Source organism: Diadema antillarum, unplaced genomic scaffold (assembly GCF_040938485.1).
Source record: "Diadema antillarum isolate AM-2024a unplaced genomic scaffold, OU_Dant_1.0 seq00000618_RagTag, whole genome shotgun sequence".
Lineage (NCBI taxonomy): Eukaryota > Metazoa > Echinodermata > Echinoidea > Diadematoida > Diadematidae > Diadema > Diadema antillarum.
The window spans coordinates 152,759-179,273 of NW_027271541.1; the positions used below are offsets into that span (position 1 = coordinate 152,759).

General features: G+C 36.8%; 1 protein-coding gene across 1 annotated transcript in view; it reads right to left on the bottom strand.

Annotated features, from left to right (window-relative positions):
* LOC139736000 (TBC1 domain family member 14-like) overlaps positions 1-26,515 on the bottom strand; it is a 72,417-nt gene that overhangs the window by 18,734 nt on the left and 27,168 nt on the right. Inside the window, 1 exon segment of the mRNA XM_071646749.1 lies at positions 20,251-20,368. Within this exon segment, the coding sequence (XP_071502850.1) occupies positions 20,251-20,368 (118 nt within the window).

Consider the following 26,515-nt stretch of genomic DNA (forward strand, 5'->3'; position numbering starts at 1 on the left):
CCACATTTCCCGCCATTCACGTGATAGCATTTACTACAGGAAGGAGGCAATATCTCATCACGTGGGAAATTCGCAGGAATAGGAACTCGCATGCCTTCACTGCATATGGCCCACAGTCTGTGTAAAACTTTGGAAAACCACAAAGGAAATATGTAGTGAAGACTTGATCGAGTTTCACAATAGCATGGCATGATGCCTATTCTGTAAAAATGCGTGAAGTGAGATTGTGGTACAAGAACACTGCTTTGAAACCACAACATAAGGAAACAATTGAATTTCCATCACGAATATCATTTAGAACTAGGAGTAAATTGTTGTAAGAAATTGTACAGACAATACCTTGACCCTTTTCTCACACACACACACACTCACACACATACATATATGCACACCACACACGCCAGATATAAACATACATCCATGTCGGTAGTTCACAGCATACACTGCCTCTGGCAATTCCTTTGCAACTTTGCTCAGTTCGTACTGGTTCCCACAGCCAATGTTGTATTGAAAGCTGTGCAGTGAACCAATCAGACCAATGTCAAGACATCAGTCTCTCTCGGAAGAAAAGTACTGTAATCTAAACTTGTGGTGAAAATTTTCACTGGGGCCTTTAATGGGATGGTAAAGTATTGGCGGAGATGAGGATTGGGCTTTGAACTTTTTGTGAGATGCCAAGAAACCCCTTATGAAATAATATAGAGCATACCTTTCTGAGAGGAATTCAAAGATTATAAGATGAAAATCAGTTTTGGAATGGCTGAAACATCAAAAGTAAAACAAAGCAATCCTAATGAAAGGTGGGTCCCACCTTTTAGTAGGATGGCTTTGTTTTGGATATATCTCAACCATTTCAAAACCAATTTTCATTATAAAAAAAAAAACAATGTTGAATCCCTACTTGGATTACATGCTCTTTCATGTTTCATAAGAGGTTTCTCATTATTTCAACAAAAAATGTTAAAAACCTGAAGTTAGGTCTCAACCAAAACTATATGATCCCTTTAACTCTATGTGGCTCCTCACAGGAGATAGAAATTACTCTCTGCGCAATTGTGACTACCAGTACCTCTGTCCAAGTGACACAAAGATGGATTGGAATCCATCTAGAGACGAAATAGAAGCGAAGGAAGAAACTTAAACCTTCCAAGGTTCATTCACATTCTCCAGGTACTACTAATTTCACCCTGATACTATGTTGTTTTGTATGAAAAGAGAAAATCAGGGAAATAGATCGGTGAAAATTTGGGAAAAAAATCAGACACACAAACTAAGTTATGAACTATTACAGTTTAAAGAATTAGACAAATAGGCAACTCTTTGTGATGTAGGTGTTCAGTAGCTCTCCATTTTTTTTTTAAACACACAATTTTACTAATTTTCATTTTTATCAAATATTTGGACACAGACATACAAAGCAACATAACATAAGGATGAACTTTCCCCTTAACCGTTGAGGACGAGTCCCGAGTATACTTGGGCAGGTGTCTATGGGAAATGAGTGTTATAACAAAATCAGTCCGTCCTCAAGGGGTTAGAGTCAGTTGTTAGATATTACTCTCTCTCTCTAATTGCCCTGTCTCTCAAAATGGGTGTGGCACAGTGGCACATTGCATGACTTAATTGCTATAAACCTTTGTCCCTTCTTTTTCCCTTTCTGTTAGTCTATCTTTCATGCAGATATATCATGCTATGCAGCAATAATGACACTGTTCAAGGTAAAGGGTACAGTCTAGATCAAGGTTAGCATTTCAAAATATCATCAAGAGATTGGAGTCAAAATAGGTCAGACAAATACATACAAGCAAAAGGAGATCAGACATATAGTGATTATAACAGCAAACAGCAGAATGCTACACAGGTTTGCCATGTGAATCTTCCATGTACATCAACCGAGGTAAAAAGTTCATCCTTTTTTCACACAACTGTCTCACTCCTTCAGGCATCATATAATTGTGTATCTCTCTGCTGATTATTTCACTCCCCATGTTTTTTAATTGTATCCAAACATGTCTCTATTTTCATCTCGGATCCTTCCCTCTGTGCTGCACTTGTCTATTGCAGCATGACATCCAGATATTTGTATTTCATTTGCCTAAATTCTAATGACACAACATCGTGACTTTAAAAAAAAACCAACATTAACACATCATCTACAACTGATCGACCCCACAAAAACAAACAAATTTAAAAACGCATAAATTTTCTCTTCTCAAAGCTTGTAGCAAGTAGTCTATCTCATCAATACTAATGGGTAGAAGAATGAGGGCAGCCATCACATCCTTGTCCACGGCCAGAGATACTTGGCCTTTAAAATTCATATTTAAGCCAAGCTGAGGAGGATGAACTACTCTGATTATTATTTGGAAGCTCTGCAATCTAAAAAAAGAAAAAAATACTTATTTTACTCTTGGTATGTACACAAAAAAAATCCACAAAAGCTATAAAAAGTATACTGCATCCACACACTTCCTATCCATTTTATGATGGATATCCCTTACTGCATAACATTTGAAAAATCTACAATCTTCAAAAATTCAGCTGAGGATGCAAACACACAAACAATAAAAAAACATGCCCCCAGATTGACCAAAGTATTCTACCTGTGACCGAGAAGTGAAGGAGATAAAAACATGTTAAATTCTGGTATGAAACAAAATTCCATCCTAGTGCCAATCAGATGGAAAAGCACTATATCACATGCCAGGAAGATATTGATCTAGGATACTGTAAAAGTGGACATTTTTTGTGGTGTGGACATTTTTATGTTTCATGTCACCAGAAACTAGTGAAAAAATAAAAGCATGCAAATATTTTTGCCCGTTATATGCAACAATACTTATTGTTTTGATTATGCCAAATCAAAACACACACGCAATTCATCTCACCTGGCCGAGCACAAAAAATTATTCATGTGAAAATGTCCACTTTTATAGAACTCCCCTTTCCACAGGAATATGATGCACCGTGCATATATGCCCTTGAGCTTTATGCATGTGCACATTTGCCATAGTTCAGGGAAGGAAGTCCATGTCGCATGGGCAGAGAACTTGGCGGAAATCATGTTGTCAATACACAGGAGAAACACAACCTGTCCTTCGGTTTTTACAGTTTCAGTGTGCCTTCTTTCTTAAAGGAGAATGAAACCTAAAACTGTATCTACTACTTGAATTGAGGAAATGTAGCAATATCAGAAAAAAAAACATTTAAAGTTTGACAAAAATCATACAATCAGTTAAGAAAAGAGTTAAAATTTTTAAAGCTTTAGTGCTGCCATCTCTGGATGAGAAGGCTATAAGACTTTGTGGTGTCATGTGGGGACAATGATAATAAGAAAATATATAGGAAATTCAATATATTTTCACCTTTCTAGCATAATGAAATGTGCCTTACCATTCACTGTTACATCAAAAATTTGTCAGAAACAAATTGCATAAAGAAGAACATGTGATGCTGTTGCAAGTGCACGTAGTAATAGCAATGAATGGTAAGGCACATAATTGTGTCTATTGCTCGCTCAAGTGTAACAAAAGGATGATATCACAGCTGGAATATGAATAAAGTTGACAAGATGAATTGGCAGATTTTTTTTTTTTTTTTTTAAAGGTGGGGTTTAAAGGGATGGTATAGTATTGGTTGGGATGAGGATTCAGCTTTCAATGTTTTGAGAGATACTTAGAAACTACTTTATGAAATGTCAAAGAGCATACAATTCTAAGGGGCATTCACAGTTTACTTGATGAAAATCAGTTTTGAAATGGCAGAGATATCCAGAAACAAAGTAAAACAAACCAACCCTAATTAAAGGTGGGTTCGACCTTTTATTAGGATTGCTTTGTTTAGGATTTCTCAGCCATTTCAAATTGAATTTTCATAAGATAAACTTTGAATTCCTCTCTGAATTATACGCTCTTTCATATTTCATAAGAGGTTTCTCATTATCTTACAAAAACAAAAACAAAAGCTGGAAAGTAACATAAAGCCCCCATCTCAACCAAAACTATACCATCCCTTTAGCGGGTTAACAAAAAAAATGAATAAATAAAATGTTTATGAATATATGATGCATATTGCTGGTTATGTACAGACCAAAAGGCCTAAATAAATGTCAACATACATTTGGATTGCAGGGACCCTTTAAGAGACACACCTCGGTAGGCATCGGGAGGGCACACACATATATGATACATACTTCAATTACAAGTTATCCCCTAGCCTACTTGGGGGATTTCCCTATTGATCAACATGGGAGTTCCCTGTTAAGGGCCCAGATGAATTCAATATGAGAGATGAATTCAATATGAGAGAAATCTTCCTCTGTAACACTGGCAATTACCGCCGCTGGATTAGACATGAACCACTTTATACTTATTGGTGAATTGTATGGTAAAGCCACATATTGAATATCTATGAAAGCTGGTTGCATTTAGTACATTTCTTTCTTCTCATTATAACACTATCAAAAGTATGATGCTATATCATGCTCTTCTCGGTTGAAACAAATAAATAAAAACAACTACAATGACCATGTGCAGTACCTACCTACAACTTTACTGTAGTGGCCAAGCATTTTTTCTTTACTATTTGGACTACCTAATGGTCTTAAAAGTAACATCTTTGAAGACCCATTGTAGAAATATCAAGCGCTGTGTCCGACACATTGTTGTGTGTGATTGCATGTGTCATAGAGATAAAGTTTCAACTTGTCTACAGTTGTCCTAAGCTAACTCAGAGAACATTCCATGTTTACTGTTATGACATGAAGTCATGACCCAAGTATAGGCTAATGATTATCAGGACTTTAAATAGCATCCATCTCCTTTATAACGCTTGCTACATTTACGTGGAGAGGTTAAAGCATCAAGCTAGACTCATTCAAGCCCCATTATACACAGTTCATTGACAGAAATATTCATTCAAAGGAAAGCTGGCAGAGTTTTGTTTGCAACACTTTCCTGTTTATCAGGGGAAAAAAGAAAATGCATTTGAACTGAAAACAACAAAAGTCGCTGGATGAAGCCAGGGCCTCCCTGCTGAAGCTCATACAGTACCAGCAAGGATCTGAGTACTAAGGATATACATTACATACTAAATTATTTTCAGATAAATGAAGTACATACATATGACAAGATAATCAACATTCTAAAACAGCATCTCTTTCATTTTCATTATTGACAAGTGTCAATTGTATGCATGATTGAAACAGAAGTAGATTTCCTTCTGTCATGTATTAAAGCTTGTAGAAAAGAGGAAAGTTTTACAAGAATCTCTTTGCTTTTTTTCCATCTGGAGAGTTTCCAAACATTTATTAAGGCTTTGATAGCCTCACTTCACCATTCAATATGGTCTACATGTGTCCCTGGAAAAAAAAAATGCACACACATAGCATTGCTGTGAGTCATCACTTAATATCACTTGATGCACAGAATTCCATCAGACATGATCTCCATCCCATCTCTGCAACAGACCCTTAGCTCACCAATGACGAGTAATGCCATTATAAACCCCTCCAAGAAGACTGGTAGGGATTTGGCTCCCCGCCCCTGCAAGATATATCACAGCAGTCTGCGCAATCAACATGATAAATACACCACAATCACGCCTAATTCCATGCAAAATTCTCACTCCTGCAATCACCTTGAGAATGTCTACAAATTTGACATGTGTCTATCATCTTTTCTTACTCTCCCTAAATCATCTAAATCTTTTTAATTCAATCCAATTTTATGTACAACTTTTTTTCCTTAAAGTGATTTAATGTTACTGCCTCAAAACACTGCATTAAGTGTTTTAGAAAAGTCCTGCTTCAACATGATCATTACAATCATCACTTGTATCTTCATCACTATAATTATGACTGCTTTCATCATTATTGCTATCACCAACTTCATCATCATTACCTGTTGCCAAGTTGTGGGATTAGGTCAGGACTATTTAGAACTGCATCAATTGAACTCGCGTAAGGCTGAAGGTAAAAATATAACAGGAACTAACTAGATGATTTACCAAAGGGCATAACGGAAACATAGCAACATCCAAGGGTAGGCATGAGTCATACATAGTCCGAGTAGCTGTGAAGCCAAAGGTGAATATCACATGACATAACAATCAGTTCGGGAAGTAAAGGGATGCTTCATGTGTATGAATATGTAAATGTCGGCTAGCAGAATGCTATAGGTGTTCTGTCTTAGAAGAGCTCTTCCCAGGAAGAATGAATAGCACGAACAAACAAACAAACAAACAAAAACACACAGCATATATAGCATGAAGTCAATTTGATAAACAAATCTAATGGACCACGCAAGGGAAAGAGAGTTTCTCACGTGAGCAGAACTACAAAGGCACTGAGAATTTCATTTCGCATTGGAATGGCAACCAGTATGGTTCTGCAAAAAAAAACCCAAAAAACTGCTGCATTTATACTTATAGAACTTACAGAATTCTATTCTGAGTTTGACTCAAACAAAGCAATAAGCGTGATGTCAAACAAATTAATGTCATCAAAAAGATGAATGCTTCATCAAAATTTGATGAAATTAAAAATGTTATGAATTTCTTAATGTTTTATGCATGCTTATGAAAGGGGACATCTCTCATAATCACATATGTGCATTCGGCTGCAATGATGATATTATCATAATTGTTTTGAAGCCTTTAATTGGGATGCAAACAAATCTCCAGTATCCTTTTCTGAATGAATTCAATATTTAAAGGGACTGTACAGTACTGGTTGAGGTGGGGATTCAGGTTTATAACATTCCTTATCCTAAGTGAGATAATGAGAAACCTCTTATGAAATATGAAAGAGCATGTAATTTTAAGAAGGATTCAACGTTGATTTGATGAAAATTGGTCTCCAAATGGCTGAGATATCAACAACAAAAAAGTGATTATAATGAAAGGCGGCAGGCCACACCTTTTATTAGGATCTCTTTGTTTCACCTTGTTTTTGGATATCTCAGCCATTTCAAAACCGATTTTCATCAAATAAATTTTTGATACCCCTTAGAATTGTATGCTCTTTGACATCTCATAGAGTGGTTTCTGAATATCTCGCAAAACGTTAAAAGCTAAATCCTCACCTCAACCAGAATTGTACACACCCTTTAAGAGGAAACTGTACACACCCTTTAAGAGGAATCGATACACATGTCTGTCGTATGAAAGAATAGTCTAGCAATATAAAATGATTTCAAGTCAAGATTTCTCAGCAGATTTTATTTCATACAGAGAAAGGAGAGTAATAGTCATGATCTTATCTTCAAACCTATGGAAGGTAGTGTGGAAATGACATCATCACCTAGGTCACCTATTGTATCACTGTATTGCATAATCATGTGAAAATGCCATAAAATTCATACTTTTGTCCAATTGTTGAATCGGTACTTCTGCTGAAACCATGACTGTTCATTCGGCTCGATTCACACTCAGTTTACAGTCAACTTGAGCATGGAGAGGGCTTGCTTTTTAAAGAGAGCATGTTGTTGTATGCTCTGCAAAGATTTTCAGCCACTGATAAAATCTTAGTGTCTAATCATAGTGTAACATTCTATCCATGTTCCACTTTTCTGGAGAAACTGACTCAACAGTTCTTCATTACGATATTTAACCTTGACCATTGACAACTATAAAATCTGCTCCTGATACGCTCTAATTGTATACGTGAGAACTGCATTGCATATTTACATCTCAGTGCGGCTAGTTTAAGACTACATAGAAATGCTTTAATCATTCTTTTAACCACTAAATCTAATCACATTTATTTCCCTCCATCCGATATTATGTGGAAAATTTTATCACATTCCTGGAGGCATTTTGCCAATAACAACCAAAAAACGAGACATGAAAACTCGTCACATTGAGGACGAGTTAGGTGATACGCTTGTGGTCATCAGATGACGGTCATCTGTGATCGACAAGAAAAGAATGCGATATAGGCACCTTGAAGTTATATTGAGCGTGCATGCGAAACCGTTTCTGTAACCACTCGGCCACGGGTCATCCACGGAAATGGTAAGACAAAAAAAAAAAAAACAATGTATAGATATAACAGGGGGAAAGTCAAAACCCACTCAACTAACGTGGCCGTGTGAACATCTATTGCATTGCTAGACGGAAAAGCGGCCTTGTAACGACTGAGGTCGCTATGCCATTTCTGGCAACTTGGGAAAAATACGTCCCGCAGACATAAAACCTATAATCGGCTGGTTTTGATACCTTGCCTTTAATCACAATTTTCAGTGTAATGACGTCATCAAATTACAAAACAATGACATCGTCTTGAAAGACAATTGTTCAAAGTACAACACCTCAGTCGTCGTCATTACATACTATGATCGGTTTGACAAAGTCAACCTGCAAAATTTTGCTGCAGTCGAAGCAATGTGGTCTCCAACACACAAAAAAGAGGGATATGGCGTGTGTGTGTGTCTGTGTGTGTGTATAGGTGCGTTTATATACGAACGTGATTTCTACATGGACGAATATGTAATACAAAATTGAAGAAAAAAAAAGTAAAATAGCCAAGTATTTTGTTTCGTGATCTTGTGGGGTTCGAACCCGCAACCTCAAGTCTCTGAGACGTCGCCTTTATCCACTCGGCCATACGTCTCGACGAGAAAATATGGGGAACGTAAACTTATGTATGTGAAAGATACATGAGGAATCGTTTTGTCCACATTCCATTTTCATTTTCAGTTTTAAACTGCAAAATTGTCAATCTGATGAGAAGATTTCAAAGAATAAAATGCATGATTACTGCAGCTTATTGTCTCAGCTACAACATACTAAAGTTTCAGAGGAAATGAAGCAAAATCAGCTGAGATAAAGGTGCTTAAACGTTGTTAAGTCAATGCATGGTTTTGAAAAAAATCACCTCCCATAGACAATACACGTAAACTTGTCCGATTTTGCGTCTTTACCTTTAATCACAATTTAAGGTATGATGACGTCATCAAATATCAAAAGCATGACATGGACTTAAAAGGCAAATGTTCAAAGTACAACATATCTGAATTTGGGATAATATTGAGCTTAAACAACAGAGATACGAGTAAATGAATGTCAGAAACAGTACCTCAAAAAAATTAATTCCACTTTTTTGATTTCAGATGATGATATAATGACGTCATGAGTTTTCCTGGCAATATTGGTACTTGAAACGTTATTTCCAATTCATATGCTTTTGTAATATGCAATAGAAATATAGGGTCACCAGACGTTTTAAAGAGCTATGGCGACATAAACAAAAACATGTTTTTTCACTATATTTGCAGAAAGACGCGCGCGCGGAATTTCAACTTTGACGCCAGTGCATTCCTTTGTTATAGGTCAAAATCGATTGGAAATCAATGGATATTGTTACTCAAAGTATCAGAAATCCAAATCAGTCAAAAAAATTGCATTTTCATGTTGGTTACGCCCTCTGCGCGCGAAATTGCGCGGACGGACGCGCACGCGAGAAAATGTTTGAAACGCTTAAAATTGTCTGAAACTTCGAGATTTCCCATTGGGAAGTCGTTTTGAGCCTTTTAAAATTTTGACGCGCGCAAACGCGCGCGTAATGATGACCTTGGTAACTAGCGTCAAAAAGTAAGATAGAGCCTGACCTGAACTTTATGTCCACCGAAAATGATGCAAAAATGATATCTAGTTATGAAGTTATGATCGATCATGTGACAAGGTCCGAAAATCACAAACTGGCGCCTAGATGACGTCATAGATATGTTACTGTCATGAAAACCTTATTGTGCCCAGATATTGTTATGAGACATGTTGACTGAAAATGTCATGTCATTCCGTAATGTCATTGTTGAGATATTGACGACACAAAATGTGGCAGAAAGAAAGAAGAATAAAAAAAAAGAGAAATTTTGACAATCACAATAGGTGATACGCTGACAGCGTATCACCTAAAAAAATCAATGGATACATAAACATTTATGTGGGAACTAGGAAATACACCATACATAGCTAAGCAGCACTGTAATCAAACTATGTTGCTTTGCTATTAAAGCTAAAAAAGAAAAAGAAGGGGGGGACCAATTTCACATTCTTTAACTCTTTTGTCTGATGGTTTATTGTTACTGGTTTCTTTCTCAGTTGCCAACTGCACGTTGACCATAAACACTTTTCCAAAAAAAATCTAAAAAAGAAGAAAGAAAAACACCCTCTTTTGTCACTTTTAACAATAAACTTTCAAGTTGTATTTGCACTGTAGATTTCACATTCTTCAGGAAATTAAGTTTCTTCGAGATTAATGTGATCAATTTTCCTTTGAAACAATTGCCTGCATCCAATCTTTGATTGAAAAACTGCATGGAACTTGACAAAAATGAGAGGTTTCAGGTACAGAATATACACCAGGATGAGGAAACACTACTGTGCAGTGAAAACAAAGCGTAGTGATCTCAAAGGTTACACCTTCCCTAAAGAAAATCTATCGCATCATTTGTACTGCAATTATTGCAAGAAATTTCCAGCAAAGCACATTAAAAGAAAAATAAAAAAGAAACATTCCTCTTCAGAAATGGAAATTTCTGGCTTGAAATTTTGCTAGAACATTCTTGGAAAATTTCAATCAGCACAAACTACCTCCTTCAAAAAGCATTTCCTCAGAGTTAATTTTCCAGATGACTAGTACAAAATAGAGGTTCATATCCACTGTCTGATCAATCAAATCTTTATTAAAAAATCAATTATGACTGTTTCTCTCAAAGTTAAATTTATCATTGAAATGACAATGGTATTCTGAAAGTGTTCAAAACATGTTACCCAGAGTAGTTACACCACAGAAAGGCAGTTTGCCTCTTTCTGGAGCAAGACTTTAAAGGAATGGTGTAGTTTGGGTTGAGATGGGGATTCAGGTTCCCAGCTTTTCTGTGAGATATGAAATAAGAGACTTCTTATGAAATACAAAAATCAAACAATTCTGAGAGGAAATAAAATTTATTTGATGAAAATTGGTTTTGAAATGGCTGAAATATTAAAAACTAAAGGTCCTAATAAAAGGTGGGACCCACCTTTTATTATGACCACTTTGATTTAATTTTTTTTTTGGATATCTCAGCCGTTTCAAAACCGATTGTCACCTAAAAAATTTTGAATTCCTCTTAGAATTGTATGCTCTTTATCAGATCATATGGTTTCTAAGGATCTGCCAAGAGGTTAAAATCTGAATCCCCTATCTCAACCAAAACTAAACCATCCCTTTCAGAGGGGTTTTTTCTTCTCCCTTTTACTGGTGCGTAGCTTTAAGATTTTTTCCCCTTTCTGTGACTCATCACCTTGCAAAGCATTTTGAACAATCATTCCCAATTCCCAAAGTTTATCACAATGTCTGGTGGGTGTATTGACCTTTGCTCACTGCTTTTATGCCCAGTCGTTTAGATAACTGAATTCCGTCATATGCATTGTTCACCCGTGCATGGAAGTGTGCACATCAATTCTTATTTGTCAAATATTTTTAGGCAATTGGCAATTGTTATACAATGAAGAACTGGTCCTATCAACAACAACAACAAAATGCACAAGCAAAGCAGGCAAACAAACAGTGCTTTAAATACAAGAATTGTTATCAACCTGAATTGATACCACCGTACACAATTCATTTGTGCTTTGATACATGTTTCAGAAGTGTAGGTGGAATTGAATCCAAGTGGCAAGTAGGCCTATTTATGAGAGGACCCATGTAAATACATTGCACAGCAGCCTTTAATATTGAGCTATTGACATGGCAACGACATAAAAATGAAAACCCTGAGTGCAGATTCATTCAAGAAATCCAAATAAACGAAAAATTCCACAAGTTTACAAATACACACAACATAAAGTGAATAGAAATGGGCCGAACAGTTTGCAATTCTTAACATGCAAAAAACCAATGCATCTATAATTCAAGAACGAGTAATGAGTACATGTGTATATTTCGGGGATGTTAACTTAAAGACATCAATTACAATTTGCAGATGAAACAAAAACCCAGCTTTATTGCTTCAAAATAGTTCTAAAATGTGAGTTAGGGATAGAAACAACTAATACATGTATTGAAATCGTTAATCAGTATAATCAATGTTAAGTATGGTTGAATATACAAAATGTGAACAACAATTATAAAATTTTTTCTAGAATACACAGCATACAGTTATGGTTTATTGAGAAAAGCAGCAATATCTACTTACATTTTAGGCTTTATTGTGAAATTTTTATATGGTAGGATGTTTTGTGATACACATATGCATCAAATGTAATAACTCGAGCATTTTTTAAATCCCTGCTCCCAATGGTGAACAATACCTTTAATATGCGTTTGCAACACAATGCGTTTTTTATCTATTGATCAAGGTACACTACAAGAGCACAGGTTGGTCATTACATTGCAGAGGCCAAAGAACACAGGTTGGCCGTTAAATCACACAGGCCATTCACACATGCAAGGTATCACATTAAAGGTCACAAACTTGAAGAAATTTTGCTCACATATTACCAATGTGGACAAACACACAAAAAGCCTGTAACAAAAAAAACAAAACAAAAATCAACAAAAAACCAATAAGATTTTGCTCGTGGGATATCTGGCAATTTTACATTCCTTGCGAGTAATACCCCTTTCAGTAACTCTCTGGCGCGGGCCAGGCGCAGGCTAAGTCGTAAAATTTTGAGTTTATGAATGGGTCGGGCCAAAGTGGCCCGCGCCAGGAGGATGGCCAGGAGTGGGCTATTTTGGCGCTGTTGCAGCTAGCACCAGGTGCGGACCAGGCACGGGCCTGGCGCTGATCGAAGAGTTTATGAACGATAGCAGCGCCAGGCGCGGGCCAAAATTCCTTTTACGGTCAAAGGTCACAGCTTACGCTGCTCAGCTCATAAGCACGAGGCATGCACATCAAATATCGCGCAAAAATGCACTTCCGCTCTGTCCATGACGTGTTCAGTTACCATGGTAGTTATCCCTTACGTGGCCGAGTTCGTGAATGGGTCATCGTAAAAGTAGCGCGGCTCTGCTGTAGTTACGGAACGCAATTTTTACTGCTTGGCACGGGCCAAATTAGCTCGGGCCAGGAGCTGGCCAGAAATGCATGAGTTACTGAAAGGGGGCTTTGAAGCATGAATTGGCTCAGATGACATGACATAATTCCTGTCGACTCGCAGGATTTCTTACTTTAGGCATGTGCATCAAGGCACGGATTTGTTTACCTGTCCTGCGCATGAATTCTAACCGGCTGCACATCTGCAGCAAGTGCACAGAATGATTCATTACCTCGTACAGGTGCAGTGCATGCCCAACAAACACGGAGATCTTGAGGCAATCATAGAAATGATTCGTGTAATATTAGTGATTGAGAATGGCTCAAGTTAGAGAAAATATGATAAACAGCAGCCAACACAAAGAGCATGTTGCACCATTAAAATTTTGACAGTCATCAGAGCATTATGACAAGAGATTTGGGTTTTCATTATGGGTTTATAGTATCATAGAGTGAGACTTATCTCAGGGTAATATTTCAACCAGTGTCAAATCTATGAAGATTACTATAATATGAATGAGTGGAACTGAAGCATGAGAGCTCACTTAGAATTCAATGAATGTGGGTAAATGATCACCTAATGGCCATTTCAATGTTCATAAGGCAATTCATAAGGACTTTATGGCTGTTTCAAAACAACTGCCACAGATAAATGACTGCAATGTCTTGGATGCAAAACTACCTGCAAAGGTTTGTCAAAAGCTTGTCAGTTCTTTTTAAATCTTATTAAAAAAAAAACATTTAGGCAAATGTAACACACTTTTTTTTCTGTAAAGGTCCTGTTTACCATTGGGAGCAGTGATCCAAAAAATGTTCAAGATATCACATTTGATGCATATGTGTAGGTCAGCTGCATCACAAAACATTCTACCATATATTTGCTTGCAATAAAACCTAAAATACAAGGAGATATCACTATTTTTCTCAATAAACCATAACTGCAGACGGTTTAGTCTGGACACATTTTTATTATAACCATTGTTCACATTTTGTATATCTAACAATACTTAACATTGATTATACTAATTCAAATTTTTACATTGGTTGTTTCTATCTCTAACTCACATTTTAGAACTATTTTGAAGCACTAATGCTGGGTTTTTATTTCATCTGCAAATGGTAAATTATGCCTTTGATATGTAGATATGCCTCATTTTTACATAATCTCCCATAATCCATATTACCTTGATCTGTATAATCACTGTCAAGGCTACTGGAAATTTTTACAACAATCCTAAACTCCCCTAATACCCTTTCTTTCTCTCTATCAATCTGTGTGTATTCCCCTATTCAGACGCATGCCATTTTATACCAACACTCGATACCGAAACGACGTATAAAGAATCATCGTATAGCTGACAGACCGTTCAGACAATAATTTTGACCGTTCTGGGAAATGTCGTATAGATGTGCAGTTTCCAACTGCGCATGCTGTTATAGTCATGAGTGACAGCTGTGGGGTCACCTTTCGTGCGCGCTCCCATTAAGCCCCGCCCAGTTATACCGTTCTATGGTCGCCATACATTTAGACGCACACGGAATGCTGATTTGTTATCGAGTTCTAGTTCGAAACGATGCTCTGACCGTCACTTCGCTATACGTCGTTTCGTTATGCGTCGTTTCGTTAGTCAGCGTTCAGACGTATAAATTCATCGTATAGATATACTGTTTTGGCATAGCTATACCGTTCTAGTATAAATTTTTTGCGTCTGAATGCCCTGCATGTCTACCATAAAAGCTGCTATTTTCATGTATAGCTATTTTGCGAATGAGGAGGTCATATTCATTCTTTACAAGATTTTGTTTTCACAATTTGACACTGAGGATGCCATAAGTGCACAGAAATACTAGCACATACCCAGCATAAGGCAATATTTTTGCCACATGCTAAATTCACTGTCCCAATAGTGATTTGCGCAATTTGCGAAAAATGTACCTTTGGAAAATAACAAGCTTCCACAGTATTCATCTGTCTTTCTATCATTTATCTATGTATGCATCTCTCCCTTTCTTCCCCCCTCTCTCTCTCTCTCTCTCTCTCTCTCTCTCCGTCTGTCTGTCTGTCTGTCTGTCTGTCTCTCATGCTGGTTTGAATTTTTCAGACATGTCTCATGCCAATCAATTTAGTGGAAATAGCCACCAACCAACACACCTCGTCAAGACCCCGTATAATTAGATTTCTGGGGATCTCAAAGGTACAGTGGGTATCTGTGCCTATCAAGCACAACACACCATACCTCTGGAGACGCAGTACACATCTTCCTCTGCCGAAACCTACGGGTATGATTGTCGAGCACATATTGGGTAACATAACACATGGGAAGAGGGGCGGAAAGGAGGGAGGAGGGGCAGGTATGATCAAATTGTACCTTTTACACACAGACCTGAAGCCTATATCATGAAGGCCACTGTTAACTGTAAAACCAGAAATATTTGTGGCATGAAACTTTTGCAAATTGCCACTGGCGTTCAATGCATTGTGTATAGATGAGAATTGTTTTCACTGCATTCTATTTTTCATGAATTTTTCCTGCTTTGCAAAATTTATGAGTTTCATGCATGTGAAACTTTTTTTTGGTTTGACAGTATACTGGCTCTCTGTTTAAGTTATGCTGTAGTCACATCACCTCATCAGCTGATGTAGAACACATGCATATATAGTCAAGTTGCTTTCAAAAGTTTTTCAATTTTGTTCTATCTTTTGCTGTATTTCTTTATGCCTCCAATGTGAAGTGCACCAAAGGAATCATGTTTAAAGGTTATATTATCAAATACAAAATTTCACAATATTTTTTTTTTCCCAAAAGGGATCTATTTCTATCATAATTCTATACAAAGATGTACATAATGCAAGGCAGTACAGTCATATGTGTGTTCCACATACAGGAATGGAGCAAAAGGCTTATTTCAGAGCCTTATCTTCTAATGGCTTCTAATCCTTCTTCATCTTGATGTTTCAATGCTCTTATCCTCTTGTAATTTCAGAGCCACTGCAGTGCAATTTCTGAGCATATGCATGAAGTTTTCCTTCTCTCTCTCTTTCCCCCCCCCCCCAATCTTCTTATCCTGAGGGGAACAGTACAAGTGCAGTCATATCATAGTACAGTGAGAAATCCTACTGTAGCATGCTTGTCAAAGCCACGTAAAGCAGTGTGCTAACTCCAACGTGCTGACTTGTCTTTTAGAAGGAATGATCAGAGCAGTATACGTCTGTGGCACCTACAAGTGGAAAGCTATTGTTATGTATAGGTTTGATTACCGGAGGAAAATATTCAATTATGCAACGTGCTGCCAATTTCATTATCCTTCAAAAAGAGATATTAGATGAAACACACTGGCTTGAAAATTAAAAAGGGCAATAAACTCAAATATGAAGGGTTACTGCACTCTTGATGTCAGTATTGTTAACTTTGCTATTGTACTCTCTGAAACTGAGATTCTTTTTCTGAAAAAATGTTATGAATTTTTATGTCAATGTCAGACAAAAATAAAAGCAAATTTGAAGGACATTTACCATACTTATTTCAAACTAAAAAGGCCAAAGCTCATGAGCATTCTGTGTCCTAGTACACAAAGAAAATAAAATATTGGTTTTTTTAATGTACCGGTACCTGAAATGAAGTATGGTCTTCACTGAAAAAACAAACAAACAAAAAACAAACAAACAAAATGGTGGCAAAAAAAGGTAATCCAACTATGTAACTGTAACACACAATCACACAAACAATGCACACAATGAAAAACACTGCTTCTAGCGTCAGTAAAAGCCAATCCTGTTAAGCCTCTCAGCACTAGTCTTTCAAAAAAGCCCCCTGCCATCCCATGCAGTGAATTAAGGTGCCGGTGGTAGCAAGGCCCCACTGCAGGCCCAAGTTCTCACCACACTCCCCTGCAGGCAGAGATTCAACCCTTTGTATACTTTGAGTGCTGATTGGCACAGAAAACCCCATAGTGTTGTACACACTGTCCAAAGTCCTTAGCACAAAAAGGGTTAACCATTCATCCACCTGTCATCTGGTGAAGCTACGCCCCTACTTTTATGGGGATCCTCCCCCTTCAGGAGGGACCTTGGACCTAGACCTATGCCCCCGAGTTCAGCTTCAATTCTTGTCACAAAGGGTAACTGTCTTCTTAGAATACCCTTGGTAGCTGATTCCCTCTATCCATGTTTTGTTGCATTTTCAATGATAATGTGAGGGGTGCCTCAACAATTTTTCTGACAAAAACCTAACTGAGATTAACCATAACAAGACCCATAAATGTGGAGATATATGAAGAAAAAAAGAAAGAAGCTGACATAATTTTTATCTACTTTTGGATGAGTAGGAATATTTTGTTTCCTAATGATATCTTACAGAAGAAGTTGAGTTTTACTTTTACCACTATATTGATAACTTTCAGTACATGCGAAAAATATCACAGATCACAGATATGTTGATAAAGTTAAACACATGATATTGATCATCTCTAGCATGTTTAGTATTTCTTGCAGAAGTCAAGTATAAGATGGGATATTATTCCACCATTACTTTGAAATGGTGTGTTGATGAGGTGACAAATTGGATGCAATTTCTGTTTGATTCCTGAATCCCCCAAATGACCATATATTGATTTGATCAAAAGATCTTATGTTGTTTGTCTACAAAGAAAGTGGATTATACTGACTGACATTCTACAATACCCATACTCACTTCTTCACTATCTTTCTAAAAAGAACACATGGAAAAGAACAATTCTGGATATATTACCCAAAAAAAAAAATGACAGCTATAATTTCATACCATTCTCAGTAATCAACACAGAAATAGACATTTTTTGAAGAAGCAAAGACACAAACTAATCTGAGGATCAATTTGTTTAACTATAACATTGCTGTGGTGTCCCGCGAGCAGGCCGCACAGTGCCATGATATCCATCATGCATTTACCATTGGCATGGGACACAGTATTAATGGCATCATGCGACTAAGTCGGATCGGTGTACAGATTAGTCCGTCAAAATTTGAGATTGTTTCTCTTTGTGATAAAAGGAATTTTCAGTATGTCTATTGCCTGTTTACAACATCTCTGACAAAAAGTCTTCCCAATATTTCCCATGCGGTTTGCTTTCATTTTGGGGCATGTGCTTCATTGGAAGCATATTATCATATAAAAGAAACTGATTATCATATCATCAGGAATAAATTCATATCCGTCTCCTGAGGTAAGCTCATTCCATGGCATATCTGCTAGCTGGGCTCTGTGTAATGTGTACCAGTCAATGACAGTTTCGTAGGAAGGATGTCGGGCATTGATGGCCAAGAGCTTTATTTCAGGAAGAAAACTGGGGAAAATCTAATGGGCCTCCCTCGGTGACAAAAGTAGTGTTCCACAATTTCAAAAGAGTCCCCAGTGAAAAGTTTCAGTCTTTTCTGAAATTGCTTCTCAGGTGGTTTCGCTTTGCCGGAGTCCTTAAATGTGAAACCCATACAGCTGCTTGTATTTTTCACATTACTGAGAACATACTTGAATTGCGCATTCACTTCAGGTCTGAAGTATGTCCCCCAGTGGCTCCTTGGCTTGTAAAACTATGTTTTATTCCCCATTCTACCCACTTATAGGGAGAGAATATGGTGATTTATTAGGATACTGTTACCTAAAAGCCAAAACCTGTTCGCCATCTATCAGACTGGGGAAGAGGTTTACTTTGCATTCTTGTGCTTTCATACCGCTTGGAATTTTCGCCTCGCTTTACGACATGATTTCTTTCATGTGGCAAGATACGGGCATGGATATATTCTTCAATTTTGATCAAGGTATTCCAAGGTGGTTTTAATCATGTGTGTCCTCCTAGATAGAAGGAACTGAAATTTTCATATAAACTAAATGACAATAGCATTACCAGTTGAAATCTGCATGAAATCCTGAGCAAATAAGATTAAAATATTAAACACAATTGCCCAGATATGATACTTGATTTATTGACACTGTTCAGAGAGCAAATAACCCAATCTCTGTACACTGGTCTCTATCATTTTTTTTTGTCTGCTTATGTTTTTGTTGTCTGTTAATGAGGGTTTAAATACATATGGATACATGTGTGCACACATTGTATGTATGTGTATGTTCACACACATGTGAGAATGCTGTGCTTCTGTACATGTCTATGTCTTTGTCCATCTCTCCTTTTCTATCTCAGAAGAGAATTTCATTTCCTCTCATCTATAATTTATTTCTAGATTTTATTTTTTGTTTTCCTTCCTTGCCACCACTCTCACTACAAGCCCTCTGCTAAAAGAGAAATGCTCCTGGCACTTACAGGAACTATGCAATGCAATGCATGTTGACTTGTGTGGATTCATGATACCCTCAACATCACTTATGTGGCCGAGTGAATAAATGCATGCCATGTATCTATACTATTTTTTTTTTTACTTTTTTTTTCTGCAGATTACTCGAATATGCTCACCCAAAAAAGAAGCCTGTCCAAAACCAAGATTCTGTCAATGACATAATATGTCAATTGTTGCTGAAGTACACATATGATTAACAAAAAGACATCAGAATGCATCTTTCCCTAGACTGGGCATATCTTGCTTGTTTCCAAGACAATGCAGGGTTTGTCTGCTCATTTATTTGCAAAATAATTTGAAAGGATTTGGATGAAGTGTTCAGAAAAAGTTGATAATGACACAAGGAATATATATACATAATATTGATAATGATTCGGATCTCTGTCTGGTACCAGGAATTGTTTTGAAGGATTCTCTGTCATTGGGGAATGGGGCCATTTTTAGCACATTTGCTTGGCAGAGGTCTGCAGTTTTCAAGTGCTTTTTTTTTTTTTTTTTTTTTTTTTATTATAAAAGGTCCTGTTTACCTTTGGGAGCAGTGATTTTAAAAATGTTCAAGATATCACATTTGATGCATATGTGTAGGTCTGCTGTATCACCAAACATGCTACCATATGAAATTTTTGCAATAAAGCCTAAAATATAAGGAGTTGATCAGTATTTTTCTCAATAAACCACAACTGTAGATGGTTTAGACTAGAAGCATTTTTATCATAACTATTGTTCACATTTTGTGTATTTAACAATAGTTACTTACCATCAATTATATGGATTCAAATTTTTAGAGTGGTTGTTTCTATCCCTAACTCACATTTTAGAACTATTCTAAAGCACTAATGCTGGGGTTTTGTTCCATCGGCAATTGGTAAATTATGCCTTGAATGGACATTCACTTACATCTCATCCCATCTTGGAAGTATCTCCTGCTGCCAGACCTGGAGGGAACTCTTGATGCCGTCCTCGTACTTGAGCTGCTGCGCCATCTTCTTTAACTTCTGCTTGTACAGCTTCAGCTCTGCAGATTGGGGAGGAGAGCAGCGAAATATGCAACATAATGACACTCGGGTATATGACTCAAACATGCTTGTAACGGGCATTCATGTCAGGAGCAACTGAAACATATCACCATTCATTTTGTCTACACATTTTGTCAATGCCCTCATTCTCTTTCTCAGCCCACCAGCTTTAAGGAAGATTTGGAATTTCATTCAGGAAACATAAAAAATATGTTAATTCAAGGTTTTGATGATCCCCACATTTTACACAGACTATTCAGAGCAAATGCACCATCTATAGGGCAATTTTATTGTTAACATTACAAGGTCTAAATAAAACTAGTTTACAGTGTTGTTTTCAGGGTGATACAAACTCTGTGGGGTTTTTTTTTTCAGAGGTATACAAGAAAATCACAGTGCAAGCCTGTGATTTTCTACAGGCTTGCCTGACACAGCAATAATATGATATCTTACAAAAAAAATACAAAGACAGCAGGAAGTAGGAGACAGGAAACTGTATTCACTAAGTATTCAGGTCAAAGACTTTCATAAATTTGCTAAGAATTCCATGAACTGGTATACACAAGACAGCTTTGTTTTATTTTTTTTCGTACAACTCATGATTAGTCACTGCAGTTGGAGCAAGCCCTTCTCCAGTGAGATGGGCCTTCTACTGAGAGGGGATGGACATGCATCTTTAACTTGTAGGCCTACCTACAAATTTCTAGTTTTGAATCTAAACAAAAAGTAGGTGTAGTGGGAGGTTCAGGTGGATGATGTTAATGAACATTTGGTATAGCTTGGGTATGTATTCAGGCATGCACTCATGTGACATTTTTTGTTGTTGTGTGTTACATTTAATTGTCTGTCTGTCTGTGACTAATCAACAGACGATAAATTATGATTTTGAGTGTTCTGCACGCAGGATCCTGTTGAATCTGGAAGACATAAACTGTTTATCATAAACTTGTCTGGAATGTAAATGGCCCTCATTGAATAAAAAATAAAGACAAAGTGAAAAGCTTTACTTTTCACAGAAACATACGCAATTTCAATGTTCCATTCCTGCACACACACACACAAATTAAAGTGGAAAAAAATTTCAAGTTGCTCCTGCAAATCTTAATCTCTGACCACATTCCAATTTACCTTTCGAATCCCTGGTGGAACATAACGAGAGCAGCAGTGAAGAAAAGGAAAAAAATATATCGCGGAAAATCAATGACATGGCTCATCTTGCCTTGAAACAGCCAGCCAAACACGCGCCCACAGACAGACAGCCACAGGGGCACAGGGCCAGTCCCTTCAGCGGGCCATGTCTCTCACGACTCGCAATTCAATATATTAAAATATTCGCATGCCGATATGGAGTCTTGTACAAACAGGTTCTGCTGCGCGGAGCACTAATTCCACAAAGACTGCTCAGGTGATAGGGAAGTCGTGTCTGACAGCATCCGTGAGATGCAAATATTGGTAATTTTGTGCAGGTACCACTGTGGTCAAGATAAACTCATCTTTATGAGGTAATAAACACTTCAACATACAGTGGAACTCAAAAAAAACAATCAACTTACAAGTAAAGCGTATGATCGCAAAATGGACTAAGCACCATTTCAAAATATCTTAAAGTATGTCCATCATCACATAGCACAAAATAAAACCTTTCCAGCAAAGGAATATTCTTGAAATTTTGATTAAAAATACCCCATGTTTTTTTTTTCTTTCTTTATTACTAAGCAGCTTTAAAAGCATGTACCTCAACTTACTGTAAAAGTGGTTTCTTTCGCGGTGGTTTTATTTTCGCGCTTTTCGCGCTTTGAGGTTGAACTGCGAATTTAACATCACGCGAAAATGTTTTGAAAAGTCTTGCGAAATTAACCACGCAAGGAAATGTTTTGGACTCGCCGCTTGTTACAACGCTATTGTGCACATGCACACACGAAGATTCCGCGCATTGAGTGCATTGATGGTCAACACCCACACAGCGATACCACACAATGTAGGTACAAGCATGTTATAAAGTACTTGAGAGACGGAATTTCAGGTAAGCCTGCATTTAATTTTAATTTCTATTTAATAAATAAAAGAATACTCAGTAATTGGATTATAGTTTGGGTTTTCATGTGCAAAATAAAACAGTTTTTGCCAACTGTGAATTCACAGATTTTGCCGACCGCAAATTTAAACACATGTGAAAAAGTCAGCACTGATGGAAATCGCGAAAGTATCTGTACACAAAAGAAACCACTTTTACGGTAATTAGAATGGAGTTCACTCATTTTGCAATCAAACTCTCCAAATACAAAGAAGACATGTACAAGCTGCTGTTTGACTGATGTGCAGAAATTTCTTGAGGAGGATGGTATATCTAGATAAAGACTAGTGCTCAGTAAAGGGTATGGATGCACAAAATGTTCCATATGAAGGATTCTAAAGTCCCCTGAAGGATTTCTGGCCATGAAAAGAGCACTTTAAGAGTTATGGTTGGCAAATTCTGTATTTTACTGATAAGAAAAGTTATCATTGCTATATTACACAGGGAAAATGTAGTCAAAGTGCATAGAGAAGGCACACTTTAAACTTATCTTTTTACTTATCTTTTTTTTTTGGGGGGGGGGGGGGGGGGGTTAGCTCTTTTCAGAGCACCATCACCACTACCAAGAAAGTTTACAGGATACCCTATTTCACTAAAAAATTGCCTCCTCAAATCACACATTTTCCACTACATTGCAAAATATTGATCGCTTTGTATATTAAAGGCACTATAAGCAATACAAAAATGCATGTTCTGACCGATCCCACAACAAATATGTGACCATGTTGTTGCTGGTATCATTTGCCATTTGTTGGCATGCAAACGTTCTGTTCAACAAACTGTTCTACTCAAGAATAAACACAACATACGGTTGGCTATCATGTGATCACATTTATAAAATAGACCGTTTCTCTAATGTATTACAATTCATAGTATTTCATGGATGTTTCTTTTCGCACAGCCTAGTAACAAAACGTGTCATTCACCTGCTCCATCCAATTAAATTCGTAGGCAGGAATTCGCTTACTTGTTGCTAGATGGGGCAAACCTCTGGCAAGCTGTATGGTTATTAAGGGCAACTTTTCCAAAAAAAAAAAAGCATGCATTAAATCTGAATACAATACAGAACCGATCTATTGCTGTCTGGTATTAGACTTCCCATTTGACACAGGTATACTTGAACAGCATCACATTCAGTGATTTTGATGAATGAAAAATCATCACTTAAATTCATACAAGCACATAACTGAGGAAAAAATTTTTTTAGAAATCACACAAAAATTATAATACAGGGATTCCGCACAGATACTATCTGAGACATATTATTGTATTGTACAAAAATCAATTTTCATACCCTCATTAACAGTACTAGACCTATATTTGTACATAATGCTGAAGAATCAAATAATACCACAAAATTCATTTGTTGCAAAAACTCAATTCTCTGGGCACTGTAGCTCTTGCGAGGGTGTCTAATGCGTTTCTTCAATATTCATGTACTAGTATATAATGTATTCAATTCAATTCAATTCAATTCAAATCATTCATGTGTTTTGTAATTACAGGATTCAATTTTTCCTTGTCAATATATACATATATATATATATATATATATATATTTGTTTTTTTTTTTACAAGAGAAGGAAGGCTACAGTCTCTTATCTTGTCTGCACTATTGCTTGATAATAAATCTAATTCACCTTGATTTAGGGGTCATAGCTGACAATTCACTGTTCATTTAAAAAAAAGTTGGGGCAGTTGAATACTACTGTCACTAGAGCCTTCTAAATCTGGAATAGAAGGGAAAAATGATAGAAGTCAAAGGCCAGGCATAGCAAAAATATGTCTGCATGAAAGTACAAACACATGCATGTATCTCGTATTAATAAAAACTTACACGTATGCATACACACACATACACAGACACAGACATACATGCACACACAAACTAATTGCAGCTTGTGTGCACGCTCGCTCTAAAGCACGCTTCTGTGAGCACGCAATATTGCACACATGCACATGATAGATCCCACCATGCTGAGGTGTACACATATATCCCACACATTAGTTTTCTTGTCAGTACACTTATTAGGCCTGGAGATGAAATTAAGCATGAACTCTCCCTCTTGTCTCCAGAGTGGAATCGACAACAACAACAACAACAACAGAGAATAAGAAGTGAGCTGAGCAGGGCAATTATACGACCAGGAATGACGTCACTGACTGTGATTGTAATAGTGTCTTGGCTCTTTGATAGTCTGTATGTGAACCACTAATGGACTATACCAGGGAGGTGAGATTTTGTCTCACCTCCCTGACTATACTGAACGTCACATTTCAAAATCACTCTTCCCAAATAATGAAGATGACTCAGGAGCACAACCTCCTCGGTATATTAACCACTTCACCAGGTAAAACAAACAAATTCAATGGATATTGAAGTCAGGTTTGTGTAAAATGATCTCCACTTGCAGGTGTTCTGTTTGGACAGAAGAATGTAAAGTACCAAGAGATCAAAAAGACTTGCTCTAGAGAATTATCAAATTGGATTCTTGATGTTTAATACAGCATCTACACTGTATACGGTCTTTAATACATTCAATCATGTTTCCGCAACTGAAATGCATTTTGATGATTATTACACGTACTATTCTTTAATAACAATTAGTAATCAGTCCTATGTATGAATATGTGCATTTCTTTGCCCCTACCATACAGATGGATAAAAACATCTGAAAAAAAAAAAGATTGTGATAAGTTTAATGCCAGATATTTGCACGCAGAGGAACATGTATTTCTAGGCTAGTGTACTGGTTGCATATATATGGATGCAATGAAAATGATTTCTTGTGCAAATAACACTTAAAGGCTTCACAAATATATGTGATCATTCAGAAAAAAAAAAGCATGATTGTTTTAGAAACATCACATTTTCAGTTGTGCTCAGATAATGATTTGAATCTAACAAATAGGGCACTTAAATGTCCATGCACATAAAAACAAAATAGTTTTGCATAGCAATTCAAAATAAAAAGTAGACCCCTGTACTGTCAAACACAATATATTCGCGATATGAAATTTTTTCTGCTGAGATAAAGGAAAAACACGTTGCCCTTGATGCCTCGTTATCAAACGACGGGGAGAAAAAGTTTGCCAAACAAGTACCGGTAATCAGCCCTATTTCACACACTATGAAAATAAAGAGTACTGTAACTTCAGTATAAAAACAAAATTCCTCCATCCTTGTCAGGTTCCATTAGATCGTCAAGTCACAATACCACTAATTAAATGACATTGAATGGATTATAATTATTTTCGTATTGAAAATGTATAGTGTTTGATTTGATCCAACCAGCTATTTCATCTGTTGCTCTGTGTTCAATGTATACATTTTTATTTGGAGAAACATTCTTGTTCAGAGAATCTAACAAATATCTCATCACCCATTTTAGGTGTGTGTGTGTGTGTGTGTGTGTGTATGTGCTGTCTGTGTGTGGAACTTTTGTCACCATGTTTAATGACAACCACACACACAGGCTTACTTCCGCTGAAGCTGGAAAGTGACAAAACACGCTAATCACGTTGCGATTTGTGCGGTGCTTTAAAAAACAACCAAAAGCAATTTAAAAAACTTGACAACAGCCGGAAGATACTCCAGACATGATGCAAAGAAAACAATCAGCAATATTGTCTGACACACCAAACCATATGTCAGAATGATAAGATGTGAAATTATAAGCAGCTATGTTACCACTCACACATGCAATGGGTACAATACGATACAGGATCACATTTGTCAGGAAAATTGATTTTCATCCTATACTGATATGGATCTCCATCCATATATTAAACAGACATGTGATTAATTGCAACTCTATAATACAATAATACCGGACTCTACATCCTTCCTAAAGTCATTTTCTTTAGGGATTTCACTTTAGGTCGTTTGTTTACATTCATCATGGGAAACACAGTGCAAAGTGAGTCCTGAGCAACATTTTGATTTTGATAAAAAACATACTTGTCCTTTTTGACTCCCTGCAAAAATTACTTGGAAATTTGATCAGATATCAAAATCTTAATACATTGATAGTCAGAAGTGTCAAGTTCTGTTGCTACTTTATGATAACTT